This window comes from Carassius gibelio, chromosome B11, assembly GCF_023724105.1.
Source record: "Carassius gibelio isolate Cgi1373 ecotype wild population from Czech Republic chromosome B11, carGib1.2-hapl.c, whole genome shotgun sequence".
Lineage (NCBI taxonomy): Eukaryota > Metazoa > Chordata > Actinopteri > Cypriniformes > Cyprinidae > Carassius > Carassius gibelio.
Genome location: NC_068406.1, coordinates 21,947,087 through 21,963,761, shown reverse-complemented (window position 1 = coordinate 21,963,761; position 16,675 = coordinate 21,947,087). Strand labels below are relative to the sequence as shown.

Genomic DNA, 16,675 nt, shown 5'->3' with positions numbered 1-16,675 from the left:
AAAAAAATGTTGTCTCTTGGCTCAAATAGCCACATGATGCTTCTGATAAGGCATGCTTCTGATTCTGCATTTTCAGCTCATGCTATATCAAAGGAAAATAAATTCAATAAAATTACTTTTTAAAATCCATGTGTGTGCCTTGTGATGGACTGGAACCTTACTTGTGCAGGGAAACACAATTTCATAAAAACCTCAATGGCCAATTTTCATAAACAATGTCTATTTAAAATTTTCAGGGGAAAACATAATTCAAAACACAGAAAAAAGTTTGGTCTAAAATGAATGAAATGTAACACAGAAATGCAATAAAATAATACTTTATAATCATAAGAAAGGGTGATCCACTGGATCAAATTACCCCACACCTACCATTTTAACAAACTTGTATTATCCAACAGTAAAGCATCTGATTATAACTACCAAACTTGTCTGTAATTGTTCAGAAACAAGAAGCATGAGTTATTGAACATTAATAAATCACTTTGAACAGCATTTAATTTTTTTTATGTAAGCCTCGCTATCCCCTAGTCTATATAAAATATATATGCATTCATACGGTCATACTTAACATGCAATCAACAGATTAATGTTAGCTTTATTCTTTTTATTATTAAAGCCGAGCCGCTAGAGGGCAGCATCACTGTTGTTCGCGCTTAAAACAACAAAAACAACGTGACGTTTTTAGTCTTTTAGTCTGACTACTTCCGCCTTGTGCTTTCAACGCATGTTTCTCTGAGCAGCTGTGTTTATCAGGTCAGTAACGAACACCGTTATGAGTTTATTGTAAATACACATCCAGAATGATTGCGTTGTCGATCACGCGTCTGAGCGCGGTTTGTTTGTTGGTGACGTGAAGGTGAGATGTGCGCGCGCGCGTGTTTTGCTGAAGTGATGCACTCAATCAGATTATGCACAGTCAGGGTTTGTCTTTATTCTCCATCACTGCGACATGCGCAAGGGACACTAGACACTATAGCATGGAAATGTCCTCAAACCGACGACTGAGAGTTTTTTCGTGATTCTTTCACCAAACACCATCTTTTCCGTGTCATCTGAGGGTTTGTAGCCTGCTGACACAGAAGAGCACAGTGTGTGCTGGACTAACGTTAGTTAGTTACAGTTCAGATGTTTGTGTACTAAAGTAATAACTATATACATTTTTTGAAAATATCTTTTCATGGAAAAGCCATTCAGGGCATCCATACCAAAATATAATTGCCAGGTTTGGTAATGTAAATTTGTATATGTGTATATATATACACACACACACACACACACACACACACACACACACACATATATATATATATATATATATATATATATATAAGAAACTTTGCTTTCACTTGTAAAGAATAAGTGACATATATATATATATATATATATATGTCACTTATTCTTTACAAGTGAAAGCAAAGTTTCTTGCGGAGGATCTATTTATTCTGTGAGTGAATGCAAAGAAGTTAGGGGCTTTATATAACAGAATAAATAATTTGCTAGAAGTTCTAGAAGAAATCTATTTAAATGTTTAATTAGTCAAAGATTTTATCTGTTTGTCTGGATGGGGTGTGTGTGTGTGCCAATTCTGTCTTACCTGGTGCTGTAGTCAAGAAAGCACATGGCCAAATGAGTAAAAAACATTAAAACTAAAGAAATGTACTATTTCTTTATATAAGATATCTTCGAAAGTTCCAAGTTCCAAAAGATCAAAACATTGACAGCCAATCAGAATCACTCCTGGTTTAAAGCGCTCAGGCATTTAAAGTAACAGACCACAAAACTGCGGCTAATACTACATCAACCTGAACATTATCATGCTTTGGTGTGAACACGTTTTAGGCTCGGTTTCACAGACAGGGTTTAGCTTAATCCTGGACTAGACTTCAATCAGATTAAGGTGTTTACTCAGCTTTTATAAATCTTAAAAGAAAACCAAACATGAACAAAGGCACTGACATATTTTACTAGTAGCAATAGCTCAAACATGCATTTTAATCTGGGACTAGTTTTAAGTCTGGTCTGTGAAACCGGATGATAGTGTGTATATAGTGTATATAGTATACTATATAGTATATAGTGTTTTTTTTTTAGGTGCATTTTAAAGCATTTGAATAATGAAGGATTTGTTTGCTTTTAGAAGTCAGTATGAACCAGGAGAAATTGGCTAAACTTCAAGCCCAGGTCCGGATAGGGGGCAAGGTAAGAAGTATTATGAACAATAATGATTGTGGATATATATTATGGTTTTGCCATCGTTATTGTTTTTCTGTCTTCACTCAGTTTCGATTCGTTTTCTGTAGGGAACGGCGCGCAGGAAGAAGAAGGTGGTGCACAGAACAGCAACAGCTGATGACAAGAAACTTCAAAGTTCGTTAAAGAAGCTTGCAGTCAATAACATAGCTGGCATTGAAGAGGTAGATCAGTAGCTCTCTAGTCTCATCGCATTCTGTCCTGTTCAGAGAGGATTGTGAATTCGATCTTGTTTTGCAGGTGAATATGATTAAAGATGATGGCACAGTCATTCACTTCAATAACCCCAAAGTGCAGGCGTCTCTCTCTGCCAATACGTTCGCCATCACAGGCCACGCAGAGACCAAACAGCTTACAGAAATGCTCCCGGGAATCCTCAGTCAACTTGGCGCTGACAGTCTCACAAGTCTGCGCAAACTCGCCGAGCAGTTTCCCAGACAGGGTTGGTATAGAGACGGCTTTGAAATAGGGATGAATTTACAGTTTGGTATAGATGCTGACATTCTGTTTCATTGCTTTTTAAGTTCTGGACAACAAAGCTCCGAAAGCTGAAGATATCGATGAAGAAGATGATGATGTCCCGGGTATGCAGCTTTTTATGCAGTTTTTCTTTTGAACAATCTGTAAAGTGTACAATGCCGATTTAAGTCATGTTATCCTTTCTTCACAGATCTCGTAGAGAACTTCGACGAGGCATCAAAGAACGAGGCAAACTGAGCACCTTCAGTAAATGCTGTTCAGAAGTCTCCTGCAGTGTTTTTAAATCAGTCACAGACATATCATTTCAACACTATTCAATGAAACAAGAGACTTTTATATCATAAATTGGCCATTCCTGACCCTTCTCCTGCATTTATACAGAACGACGGACAGTTAATTGAATGCTCAGTGGTTCTAAATCTTATCATGTTGCTAGTTGAAATGCTAGTTTTGACGGCGATGGTTATAAAAATAAGTCTTAATTCTTTTTTTTCTGTTTATTAAATAAAGATAAAGCTCATAAAACTATTTTATATGGTGTTTTTCCTGTAGATGCTTAAAAGGATTTGTCATGGGGTCTGTAGTATTATTAGGCATATTATAATTATTACAAGAGTCAAAGGTGTTGTCCCTTTGAAATGTTTAAAATGCTAACTAGGTTACACCAAAACATGCAAAAATTGTTGTACAGTCGATTAATATCCTCATTTTTATCTTTACCTATGCAGTGTAACAGCTACCTAGAAACTTTACATTAAAAATGTCAGGAAAGTCATAAATAAAGATGGTCAGTGATAATTAAATCTGCAAATGACGATATTCTAACAGATGCAAACACGGCGGAACGAATTTGTGTGAGCAGATTAAACTCAAAGCAAAATCTGATTGTGTAGAAATCTTTCCCTCAGGATTTTAACATTAGCATCGACTCTTATTGAAGTCACTTGATTTTGCCCATGAAAATTTGTCAATTGAGAGTAAATGTGACTGCACCTTAACCATAGGCTTCATTTGGGATTTAAATATCCAAAACAATACCTAATTTCTATACATTTTTGTATGTTTACCCATGGTCACTGTTTTTTTTTTATTTTATTTTTATGTTTTAATAATCATAACATTTACAGTGAGTTAAGATGCATTAACATTTATGTGTTTTTGGATAATTTTAACATGCAATATCCAATCATTTCAATAGGAATCCATTTCATATGCATATTTTGCAGGAAATTGCATTTCGTCACTTACCAACTCAAATTTGCTCTGATTAAACCGACTTTTCTCCATGAGTTGTGCTTCATACCTGGTTCCTGTATTTTTAAACCTTTTTGCCGTCCATATGTGACCCTGAACCACAAAACCAGTCTGAAATAGCACGGTTAGGACCTATATTTGTAGCTATAGCCAACAATACATTGTATGGGTCAAAATTATCGATTTTTCCTTTATGCCAAAAACTATTAGGATATTAAATAAAGATATTTTATAAATGTCCTATCATAAAAAGGTTCTATCAAAACTTAATGTTTGATTAGTAATATATGCATTGCATAGGGCTTAATTTGGACAACTTTAAAGGCGATTTTCTCAGTGCTTTTTATACACCCTCAGATTCCAGATTTCCAAATAGTTACCAGCTAAATATTGTCCTACACATACAAACCATCAACTGAAAGATTTCAGCTGATTTATAAATCTTAATGTTTAAAAATGGACCTGTATTTCTCTAATGTGACCAGCTGTTGTTGATTAAAGACTTGTTTATCTATAATAATGAGAGATTGTGAACCCAAGTAACAGTAATACCCAAACAACGATTGATTATATTAATAATGTGAAAAAAGAACACATTAGAGAATATTAAACGTGCTCACATCGCTGATAAAACTCGTCGCAACATTGTGTCCCTCTCTGACTTCTCAAGTGATTGCGACGCCCTCGTGAACGCGCATTGATCTCGCGCAGACCTCTGATGACGAGCGCACAGAGGTGGCGATGGGATACAGAGATCCTGGTAATTATTTACATTTTTCATATTTATTCCTTCGTTGTATAACTATATAGTGCTGAAAATAATCGCAGGTTCTTGTGGGAGTTCTCGGGGATTTATTTTGAGATGATTATATAGTAAGTGAGGATAATTGGCTGTCGTTGACGGTACTGTGTCGCATTGCTGTAGTCCCCAGCAGCCACAGGCGAGAGTGATGCACATCAGCCATATATGAACACATGTGCGTTTGCGTTGCTGCTATCCAGAAGTGATGCTGCTGAATCACCACGGGCCGTGTGTCCGTGTCAAACGCGTTGAAGATGTTGTCTTGTGTGAAGATTGCTGCGGCTCTTCTGCAATGCAGTGCTGAGAGAATTACAACGCGTATTCAGTCTTCTGTGCGGTAGCAGATGCAACACTAAGTTTTTGGCCACAATTCCGGAGAATAGACTATAAACTATAATGCTGTGATGTTGCGACACAGACTAGAAGGCTCAAATAATTGCAAGCGCGCGACGCGTTCTAGTTTGTCGCGTCGCGTTGCTGACACTAGATGAGGTGAGGCGACAAACTCGGACTTCAAATCAGAAAGTAGTTTTTTTTTACAGCTGTTATTGTAGTTCTGTATCTAAATTTGTGTAGATAATATACACTCAAATGCATTAGTGTTTGCATTTAGTTACGTTCATGCATGATTCTGATGTGTATCTGCATATGCACCCATGCAGACGAGCCTTTCTGCACATTCAGCAAATCCTCACTGTGAAGTAGTGATGCAGGATCTGTGTCTGTGTGTCTGAGATGGTGGCATATAAATGCTGGAATGCCTTTAGTTTTTGTACATATACCATGTTAGTACCATGCTAATAAATACCAACCCCTTTGAGGCCAAGTATATAATATGCAATGATGTGCAATGTATTTATTTACTTTATTTGGGATACAACAATGCAAAATTTAGTTTAAATATAGACTTGGATATTCATCACAAGAAGCTTCTTAAATTTTAACCCCGTTAAGCAAAAATCAAATTAGACAAAATCTAAAGCAAACGTTTGCTTCATATTTGATAAATCAGGCTCATACTCAAGTAGCAAAAAGCAGTTTTATTCAGTGGCTGAAACTGAGCCAAAATATTTGCTAGAGTTTAAATTGCCGAAAAGGAAAATGAAATGCTGGTAGCTTGTGATGTAAATAATTATTTTTTTTAAATAACAGTATAAAGCAGACTTTTTGTCACTATATCTCCCAATAATAGTAAGATGATATTGAAATGCTTGGTTTTATGATCACTGCTGTTGTGTCAAAACATATAATGCAATGCAGTACAATGATAATTTAGAGATGAACAAATAACCAAACTTGATGGATCATATTTGGACTCACTGTCACATTTTAACATGTAAAAAAAAATTATAACAATAAACTGAGGTTGATTCAGTCCAGCATCTTCATCTTATTTTTTTTTAAATGGATTCTAATGTTTACATTTTTTTTTAAAATAAAAAAAGCCAAGCATCCCTGACACTGGGCTGCCGGAAATTAATATAACTGACTCATCTATTGGCAGGACATTGTGTGGGCCACGTCGTGATGGTTTAAGGCTAAAACAAAGCTCATGGTGGGCTAAAGTATGATCAGTAACCCTCTCGCTTTGAGCTCCCTCCACTGAGACTATGAGGCAAGCAGTAACCGCCAGTCTGTCTGTGTGGGGCGAGAGGCGTTTCGGATACTCCACCCTCAAGGACTCCAGCGAGTCGCTGCTGGACGAGCGCAAGCTTAGGCCTGGACTGAAAGAGGACTCTGTCATCGAAGAGAAAGAGCGGGCTGAGAATGAGCAAGAGCAGCTGGAGGCTGTGCTGGGACTTCCATCCTCTCCTGTGGAGGACACCCACCAAACAGACAGCATGGACCCCTCAGACCCCACCCTAGACTGCAAGAAGGGTGGTGGGATGGAAGCGTCTCTAGTGTGTGGTGGGAGGAAGGGTTCACTTGGTGCTCTGCCCATGCAGCGCTGCAGTTCTCTGGGCACCACAGCTCCACAGTGGGTCCCTGATTCTCAGGCACCAGCATGCATGAAATGTGGATCCAAATTCTCCTTCACCAAAAGACGTCATCACTGCAGAGCGTGTGGGAAGGTGAGAGATGCATGTGGAAATTGAACAAAGTTTAAAGGGATAGTTCAATCATAAATTAAAATTCTGTCATGATTTACTCACCCCTTTCTTTCTTTCTTTCTTTCTTTCTTTCTTTCTAAATAAGATATTTTGAAAAATGTTGGGAACCAAGCAATTGTTGATCATCATTGACTTCCATAGTATGGGGAAAAAATGAAACGTCGGACGTAGCTTTTTTTTGGTTACCAACATTCTTAAAAATAAATAAATAATAATTATACAGGTTCACCTTGAACCATAGCACTCTAAATAATATGGACTAGGGCAAACTTAAACTAAATTGCTTCAATCACATTAACTTTTATGAGTTTTTAGAACTTTCTCTTTCTTTTGAGTTTACATCACTGATGTATTTAAAGTAATCTGAATTGTTTCATTATTTTTTCAGTTTAATGGATTTATTTGATTTATTCACAATAAAGCATGGCCTCGAGAACCTTATTGCTTACACACAACAGGTTTAGAAATGCTTCTCATTTCACTGCAGTGGGTGAAAAAAGCGGTACTGAAAATTCCGCTTACTTAAATTTCAAATTTATAAACTGACAACATTTTGATGTAACTGATTGCCTCAAATTTTTGAGTTTTAACAACCTATTTAGGTGTACAGTGTTTGGGAGTAAAAGATAACAGAATTTTCATTTTTGTGTGAACTATCCCTTTAAGATGTCATTCTCCTTAAAACATGAACCTGTTTTTGTTTCGCAGGTGTTTTGTGTGGTGTGCTGTGACCTCCGATACAAACTGACTCATCTCGGCGGGAAAGAGGGACGTGTCTGTGTCACCTGTCATTCAACTTTGATGAACCGTGAGTGTGGCGGCGGATTCCACTGCTTATGAGCTTGAACACATTAGTTATAAAGTTACTATGATGCTGTTTCATCAGGGACGCTTCGCAAGGACCAGAAGAAGGTCTGGTTTGCAGATAATCTTCTTCCTCAGTCTGAGAGTAGAAGTGCCAACAGCTCTCCTCTTCACAGGAGTGTGTCCCACACAGAGAGGGCTGAGCTCGCTCAGGCCGTATGACCGGACATCTTTCTGCTTCTTTGCTTGTCTATTCTATTTTATTTTCCCTTTATTTTTTCAAGTAACTTAATAAAACCCTTGTACAGTGACCATATAGAGAGGATTTTTTTTTTTACTTTATTTTATTATTTGTTTATCTTTGTGAAGATGTTTTACAAAAAGATTTTTGCACTCTGGTCATGAACCTATAGAGAGGATATTAAATTAAATTTTATTAATTATTAAATTTTTTATTTTATTATTATTTATTATTATTCACAAAGACTAAATTTCCCTTCAGTCTTTGTGAAGAAACTTTAAAAATTAAAATATTATTGGGAGTACATTTTATTTATTTTATTTCTAATTATCTTTGGTCTTTGTAAAGTAACGTTTATAAAACACTTATACACTCTTGTAATGACACCCTAGAGAGGATAATTTATTTGATTAAATGTTAATTTTATTTCATTATATTTTATTTTTCATTATTTTAATAATTATTTTAAATAGTTTAAAACTCTTATAAGGATATTTATTTTTTTATTATATGATTTTATAAAAAAATAAAAATCCCATGAATCTTTTCTAAAAATACCCTTGCAATCTTATATCGATTTTTATTTTATTTTTCAGTGTTTTATTTTATTTATTTTATTCAATATTTTATTTTATCTTTATTTAAATTTCCCTTTATTCTTTGTGAACTAACCTTTAGAAAAAAAAATTTTTATTACATTTTGACTTTTTTTTTTTTAATCAGCACTCTGATTGTCAATGATTTTACACTGTAGGAAGTATCTGAGCTCAGAGCTGGAGATGAAGTCAGCAGCAACTCTACAAAACCCACTCCACCAAAGGACCTTCCCCCTATTCTGACCTCAACAGGGGTCAAAGGAGGTATGTGTCCTAATAAGCACACTAGTTCTGACTAATTAGGCTTCACACAGAATATTTGTTAACTGTTTTCTTTGAAAAAAAATATTTTCAGGTTTATTTGTATAGTGCTTTTTATGACACAAATAATTTCCATATAATGAAAGCATACAATGAACACAAGCAGCTAAAAGTAGTCCTTTAATTCTGGGAACAACACAAGGGTGAGTAACAAAAAGAGTCAGTATGAGATGTTCTCAATACTTCCAATGCATTTCATGAGTGAGTTTGAGATCTCAGAGGCTGGATCTTGTGTTTATTTCTGCAGACTACACTCTGGAGGAGAAGAGAACGGAGTCGTCGCTCTTAGAGGAGCTGGAGAGAGGTCTTGCAGCGCCTCTGGTGTTTGTGCTGAACGCAAACCTGCTGGCCGTTGTGAAGATTGTCAGCTGTATGTCGCTAATGTCTCATTCCACTGTTATTGCATGTTCGGTTTTGCTGATTTGACACGTGGAACTTGAGTGAATAGGTATGGTGTATTATTTTGTGATTGAAGCTGTTCTGTAGTCTGTCACTGAGTGTGTGTGTGTGTATGTGTGTGTGTGTGCATGTGTGTTAATGATAAGCTCTGGATGTTTTTACCTGGTATGTATTCATCTAACAGCTGATGAATGTGACATCTGTCAGTCAGTGTTCTGTGTGTCTCTGTGTGAATGGGTTTCATCTACTACACACACTCAAACACACGCGACGCTCAGAGTGTTTTCAACCTCTGAGACATGAACACACAAACTCTCCAGAGCTGCTCTTAAAGAAACTTCACATGCTTTCCATCGTTTCATTTGAGAAAAACTACCAAACACACACTGAAACTCAAAATAAGTTTGGTTTAAGAAATGTTTTATTGTGTGCTAAAGCTTTACGTCTCAAAATAGTAATGATAATAATGTTATTATTTTTAGGTAATTTGGTGCAACAAAGATATGTAACATTCATGATTTAATTACTGTAAGTGCATCTTATTTGACAACAAATAAAAATAGCTGTAAATTAATTGTTATATTTTAGTTTCAATCTATAAATAGATTGATTAAATTGTGAGTTTTTGTATTATTATTTTTACTATATAACATTTTTTGATGATCAGTTTGTGTTGAATTAAATTAAAAAGGAAAACAGAATCTAGGGGAAAATAAAACCGATTTCATCGGGTGAAATTTTAAATTTAAGCTCTGTGGAGTTTATTTGTGACCAGACAAGTAATGTTTACATTTATTCTCAAGGTCTTACAAACATGTGGAATGCATTTCCTTATATTTTATGATTTGTAAAAGCTATAATGCTAAAAAAAATAACTAAATCCACATTGCCCAGCCCTAACTTCTGATAACAATATGCAAGTGTGTGTTCATGTGGTCACGAAGGGTTTTTGTGCTCCTATAGATGTGAACCGGCGGTGCTGGTGTGTGATGTCGAAGGGCATGCATGCTGTGGGACAGCCAGAGGTGGTCATTTTACTGCAGTGTTTGCCTGAAGAGAAGAGATTCCCCACGGATATTTTCAATCATTTCATTCAGATCTATTGGGATGCCCAGACAGGTGAATTTTGCACAGGATGTTACTCAACCATAAAACTAAGCCCAAACATCTCGATAGTTCTTGATCTTGCTCTTTCTTCAAGCAGCAGGAAAGCTTCTGAATCACCTGAGTCACTCTTTGGTGTCCCGAGGGTTTCTGGGTAATAACGAGCACGCTGGATTTCTTTACGTGCGTCCGACGTTTCAGTCTCTGGAGGGCCTGCCTTTGCCTGCGCCGCCCTTCCTGTTCGGGGTCCTCATGCTCCGTGCAGAGGCTCCATGGGCCAAAGCCTTTCCCTTGAGACTCATGCTGCGTTTAGGAGCGGAGTACAGATGTAAGAAAAAGGAATAAACCTAAGATTAATATACGCTGCCATTCAAAATGTTGGCTCTTTATGATTTTATGTTTTTGAAAGAAGTCTAACCAAGGCTGCATTTATTTGATGAAAAATGCTGTAAAAATGGTAATGTTGTGAAAATAAGTTTTCTGTTTGAATATATTTTTAAAATGTAATTTATTCATGTGATGGTAAAGTTACATTTTCTGCAGCCATTACTCCAGTCATATATATATATTCTTTTTTTTTTTTTAAAAAAGGACACATTAAATTTTATCAAAAGTGACAGTAAAGACATTTAATGTTACGGAATATTTGAACTTTCTATTCATCAAATATCTTGAATAAAATTGTAAAAAATATTAACTGTTTTAATATTGATAGTATCACATGTTTCTTGAGCAGTAAATCAGCATATTAAAATGATTTCTGAAGGAACATGTGACACTGAAGACTGGAGTAATGATGCTGAACATTCAGCTTTGATCGCAGGAATAAATTAGATAAATAAAAAAAGAATAAAATAGAAATCTGTTATTTTTAATTGTAATATATTGTGACTGTTTTTACAGTATTTTTTTAGCAAATAAATGTAGCCTTGGTGAGTTTAAAAACATTTAAAAATCTTTCTGATCCCAGACTTTTAAGATGGTAGCATACTATCATTTGGGACAGCTATTTATTTGGCGTACTATTTATTGTGAATAACATGCAAATTGAGATGCAGTGTTATGATTTCTAAGATCTTTATAGCTCTTATTTTTTGGTCTTTTGTTATTTGTTAACTGTCGTTCTAACAAAATTACTAAAAACTAAATTGAGAAATGTTCTAATGTCATTTGTTTTCTCTGTATGCATCAATGTATGCTCTCAGTAATGTTTTCTGCTGTCCTGTAGTCTATCCCTGTCCCTTGTTCAGTGTGCGCTTCAGAGAGCCTCTCTTCGGACCCGTCAACAACAGTATAATGAGACTCTTAGTGGTGAGACTTTCTCTTTCTGGTCATACTGCTTCCCGTTTAGTTCAACTGATGTCTTTTAATTGATTTCCATTCTTTTTTGGTTCTCAAAGGATTTCCGTTTTTACCGTTACACACTGCCAACAGTGCCGGGGCTCGTGGTTGATCTAGAGGCTAGAAGCACCTGTATAAGAATCCCTAAAACACGTCATCCAGAGGTACTGTAACTCCACGCTAGATCCTGGAATACACTATACAAACTGTACACAGATTTTTGCACTGATTTACAGTATAGACAAGTTGATGCTAGTTGACAAATGTCCGAGCCATTCAGCAGATTTAAGAAAATTGTGTAGTTTATGATGGTCCCAGATTCTGATTTTCCAGACGGAGGGTATCAAACATGTTAGTTTGTCGTATTGTCGTCTTGACTCAGGTAGCGACATCCGCATTTATAGAAATGTACAGTGTGTAAAGAATGAGACCGAACAACTAGTTGTTAACGACGAGTTTAAAAGCATGTCAGAGTTCAGTCTTTTGTGTATGTGTGGTGACGAAATCACAGGATACATTTCGAATCAGGGTTGCCAGATCAAATAACAAAACGCAAAATAAAGCAAATAAAAACGAGTAAATAATAAACTGAAATCCAAACTGTAATCCACATACCATGATGTATTGACCTGCACCCGTCCACTTTATTAACTCCATAAACTGGATTGTTATCAGCCGAGCCCAAAGATGCTTGATAAGCGTTGCTTAAAATAAGTAGATTTGGCAACCATTAAAGAGTAAGCTCTGTGAAGTAGCCACACAAATCGATGATTAAGTGGATAACGTGGATAAGGTGGATAAGGCCTCTGACAAAATGTTTTACCAATACGATAACCCTAAAAATGCTTAATATCTGTGCCGATAATCAGTCGACACCTAATTTATGCTGTTGTCACTCCAGAGACTTTACAGTGTGTACACGGCCTGAGTGTATTCCAACACAAAATCATCTCGAATATAACCGAGAATTGCATCAGCAGCATAGTATCTTTTCCAAAGGAGATGGAAAGAGCATGATATTTTTTATTGCTTGTGCCTCGAGTGTCAGAAGGTTTATCATCAATCTGGAGTTGAATAGATAAGATAAGACCTGAGTTAAAGAGTTGAATTTCTTAATTATCATTTCTTTGGGTAATGGTGGTCTTGTCTCTGTGTCTGCTGGGGTTTTAGTTGCTGAAGGCGCTGAATAAGTCTAATGAGAGAGTGCTGGCCCTGGGCGCCTGCTTTAACGAGCAGGCCGACTCTCATCTCATTTGCGTGCAGACGGCAGATGGACAGTACCAGACACAGGCCATCAGCATTCACAGCCAGCCACGCAGAGGTGAGCGAACACGCCAGCTTCCTGCTTGATTGTTTTGTTTTGAATATTAGTACAGTGGTCGAAAAAAGTATTTAGACATATTTTGCACCTAGAAATTTATTAATGTCATTCCATAGTATATCAAACCTATTTATTTATTTACCTATTTATTTATTTAAACATCCTGATCATAAGGTACATTTTAAATATATTTTAGCCTGAATAATCTGAGGAAATGCACAATTACTGTAACTCTGGAAGGTTATGTAAGAACTTCCCTTGCAAAAATTAACCATAGCCTATGGTATTAAATTTAATGAATAAATGAATACATTTATTATACAAAAGATAAATAAAAACAAAAAATGTTTTATATTATCATGCACAAATTAACCATTGCTTTTTCTATCTGCATGTGTTTTCTGAAGTTGCAGCTCATAGATCTCTCGGCAATCCGTAATTTTCCTCCTGGTGATGACATTGTCTCATATTTGCCCCATACAGAAAATTTAAATACTAAATGAATGTTGTTGATAATCATTGATACATACACAACTGTAATAATACAAAAACAAAATGTTTTGCATTTAGTATATGGTAATAATTAATGTATTTTAATGTAGTTAAAAAGAAAAAACAGTGGCATTGTATTAAATGGTATGTAAAGGATTAAAATCTTAAAAATGGTTGGTAGTTATGATCAGGATAATTTTTTTTTTATTGAAAGTTTGTTCCTTTTTTAAATTAATGCACAAGCGTTAATTTGTAGTGTATTTCATATTATTGCATTATTTAATATGACCAAAAAAAAAAATAAAAAAAAAAAAAATAAATAAATATATATATATATATATATATATATATATATATATATAAATATATATATATATATATATATATATATATATATATATATATATAAAATATTTTATTATATTATTATTGTTATCTAATAATACGAAATACTCTACAAATTAATGCTTGTGCATTAATATATTGTGCATGTATATAAATATATTAATATTTATATATATATATATATGGTTGCTTACATTTTTTTTTCTTGAACGCTCACTTGAGGGCGCTGTCTGACATTCTTGAAAGCTGTTCTTCTCTCACTGAATCTAAATCTGTGTTTCTGTTCACCTTTCAGTCACTGGCTCCTGTTTTTTCGTGTTCAGTGGAGCGCTCAAACCTTCATCAGGGTACTTGGCCAAGTCCAGTATTGTGGAAGGTTATGATTTGTTCATTTCTGTGTTTCATTAAAGCAGCACATCTCTTGTTTGAAAGAAAATTCAATTTAATCTTATTTTAAAAATCTATCTTTTATCTAAGGCGTTATGATTATAGGAATACATATAGCAGTACAATATAGATAGTCTTGACTTTTTCAATATTTTAATTCATCATTTTATACTCAAGACTTAATTAATATAAGATAAAACTGTAATTAATTATTAAGTTGATCAAGGGGAGCACAAAATATAGCCTATGTGTAATAAAAGTATGTATTCCCTTAACAAAACATGATATTTCTAAAGAAAACACTGTTAGAAAATATGTAGTTATTATTAAAACACATGCAAAGTACTCTAAATTATAGAATGAGCACTATCTAACTTAAACAAGTGCAGGAGATAGATGAACTCTGCTTAGATCCCATGCATCTGCTCAATGTTACAGATGGTTTGATGGTCCAGGTAACCATGGAGGCCTTGGCTGACTTACGTCGATCTCTACGGGACATGAAGGACTTCACAGTCACCTGTGGAAAACTCCCCCCAGCAGAGAGGCAGGAATATGTGCACATTCAGTGGCAGGACGAAGAGCCGCGCTTCAATAAAGGGTTAGAAACCAATATATATACATATACAGTTGATCTGAAGCTGTGCTGGTGTCCTCTCATTCTGCCCTGTATCTCACAGCATCATCAGCCCCATCGACGGCAAGTCTATGGAGTCTCTCACAAACATCAAGACCCATCAGCGCTTAGAATACAGAGCCAATGGGAAGCTCATACGCTGGACAGAGGCAAGAAGGTTTACCTGTGACTTGTAAAGTGTTTGTGTTTTTAATACGTATGCTCATTTTTAAAGTTAGGGATAGATATAAACTCCGAATCTTAAAGGGATCATTTGCCCAAAACTGAAAACTATGAAAATAAACAAAAAAAATCTACATTTTAAGTTAATATTTAATATATTTTTCCATTAAAACAAGTAAAATATTGTTATATAAAAAAAAAAATATATATATATATATATATATATATATATATAATTATAATATATTATTTTTTTCCAATAGTTTTTAATCTGACCCTCAGCATTGCGTCTTATTTTAGATCAAAATCTGAATGAAAATATGGTACATAGAGGGCTTTTTTAATGTCTTTATTTTGATTTATGCTTATGGATTAAGTGCTTGCTCCATCGTAGTGGTTTTATCTAAATTTGATTGAGTTTCAGTTACTGAAAATGCTTTTGAAAAGCACTTTTAACAACTTTTCTTCACAGGTGTTTTTCTTGCTGAAAGATCAACATCCAAATGGTGTTAATAACCACAGCAGCCAGAACCGTCTGACAGAGCGTCTTGCGCGGGCGTTTTGTCTGGCACTGTGTCAGTCTCTGTGTTTGCTGAAGGAGGACGGCATGACCAAACTGGCTCTTAGAGTCACCCTGGACGGCCAGAAGGTCAGACATTTTTCCCACATTGTAATCATTTATTGGACACAGAAGTAATTAGCCATACAAAATAATGATAATAATTACCGTATTTTTCGGACTATAAGTCGCACCTGAGTATATGTGGCATCAGTCCACAAATACGGCATGATGAGGAAAAAAACATATATAAGTCGCACTGGACTATAAATCGCATTTATTTAGAACCAATACCGTCTCCAGCCGCGAGAGGGCGTAGAGAGCCCTCTCGTGGCTGTAGACGGTCATGTTTTCTCTTGGTTCATTTCTCTTGGTTCATGTCAAATTAATTTTGATAAATAAGTCGCACCTGACTATAAGTCGCAGGACCAGCCAAACTATGAAAAAAAGTGTGACTTATAGTCCGGAAAATACGGTATTATTTTTTATAAAAGACTAAAATATATTGGTACAATTTTAAAAGTACTCAAATACATTTATTTTACTTATTTACTTGTTTGTGTGTGTAAATCAGTGAAATATGCATGAGTATTTAATATTTATGTAAAAATTTTATATTTATGTAAAAAAATAATTTACATTAGATTATTGCAATCTAATATAATAATATTTTATGTCATGTTTTATATATAAAAAAAGTGTTTTTCTAAAAATAAAAAAAATCTGATAACATTTTACATATATAAAATGTTTATTTTATTTATTTTAATAGGTTTTTAGTCAGGCTGTCAAGCAATTAAAATGTAAATTTAATTATATGATGTGCTGATCTAATTAATCACAAATAATTATAAATAATTTTTAAGTAGATAGATATATTGGTAAAAAATACTCATATACATTCATTCATTTTACTAAATTACACATCTCTCTCTCTCTGTATATATATATATGTGTGTGTGTGAGTGATTTAGTTAATAGTATATTTATACATTTTCTACCTCTGTCCTTTAATAAAAAAAAAACTTTTTTCTTTATCACGTCTATTGACTTTTCCAAGGCTGCTATT

At 34.9% G+C, this 16,675-nt stretch overlaps 2 protein-coding genes across 3 annotated transcripts in view; both read left to right on the top strand.

Annotated features, from left to right (window-relative positions):
- The first annotated feature begins 648 nt into the window (after nucleotides 1-648).
- Nucleotides 649-3,258, top strand: LOC127968578 (transcription factor BTF3 homolog 4). The gene is made up of 6 exons (XM_052569871.1): nucleotides 649-753; nucleotides 2,138-2,199; nucleotides 2,301-2,414; nucleotides 2,491-2,692; nucleotides 2,775-2,834; nucleotides 2,921-3,258. Exons 2-6 carry the CDS (start codon nucleotides 2,146-2,148, stop codon nucleotides 2,965-2,967), a joined length of 477 nt encoding a protein of 158 aa, XP_052425831.1. The 5' UTR covers nucleotides 649-753; nucleotides 2,138-2,145; the 3' UTR covers nucleotides 2,968-3,258.
- Nucleotides 3,259-4,159: 901 nt separating this feature from the next.
- Nucleotides 4,160-16,675, top strand: part of LOC127968573 (zinc finger FYVE domain-containing protein 9-like) — a 15,979-nt gene continuing 3,463 nt past the window's right edge. Inside the window, exons 1-15 of one of the 2 annotated variants that reach the window (XM_052569859.1) lie at nucleotides 4,160-4,744; nucleotides 6,291-6,858; nucleotides 7,606-7,705; nucleotides 7,784-7,917; nucleotides 8,697-8,802; nucleotides 9,107-9,229; nucleotides 10,222-10,377; nucleotides 10,460-10,690; nucleotides 11,591-11,673; nucleotides 11,763-11,867; nucleotides 12,874-13,024; nucleotides 14,157-14,237; nucleotides 14,687-14,849; nucleotides 14,929-15,034; nucleotides 15,520-15,696. In XM_052569859.1, the coding sequence (XP_052425819.1) occupies nucleotides 6,397-6,858; nucleotides 7,606-7,705; nucleotides 7,784-7,917; nucleotides 8,697-8,802; nucleotides 9,107-9,229; nucleotides 10,222-10,377; nucleotides 10,460-10,690; nucleotides 11,591-11,673; nucleotides 11,763-11,867; nucleotides 12,874-13,024; nucleotides 14,157-14,237; nucleotides 14,687-14,849; nucleotides 14,929-15,034; nucleotides 15,520-15,696 (2,178 nt within the window). In that variant the 5' untranslated portion in view covers nucleotides 4,160-4,744; nucleotides 6,291-6,396. The remainder of the gene's footprint in view (nucleotides 4,745-6,290; nucleotides 6,859-7,605; nucleotides 7,706-7,783; nucleotides 7,918-8,696; nucleotides 8,803-9,106; nucleotides 9,230-10,221; nucleotides 10,378-10,459; nucleotides 10,691-11,590; nucleotides 11,674-11,762; nucleotides 11,868-12,873; nucleotides 13,025-14,156; nucleotides 14,238-14,686; nucleotides 14,850-14,928; nucleotides 15,035-15,519; nucleotides 15,697-16,675) is intronic. The other variant, XM_052569860.1, reaches the window with a different exon arrangement.

Bases quoted from the DNA above. Each gene is read 5' to 3' on its own strand.
- LOC127968578 (XM_052569871.1), top strand. From the start codon at position 2,146: ATGAACCAGGAGAAATTGGCTAAACTTCAAGCCCAGGTCCGGATAGGG. The intron at 2,693-2,774 runs GTTGGTATAGAG...TTGCTTTTTAAG, and splicing joins CGAGCAGTTTCCCAGACAGG to TTCTGGACAACAAAGCTCCG. The intron at 2,835-2,920 runs GTATGCAGCTTT...CTTTCTTCACAG, and splicing joins AGAAGATGATGATGTCCCGG to ATCTCGTAGAGAACTTCGAC.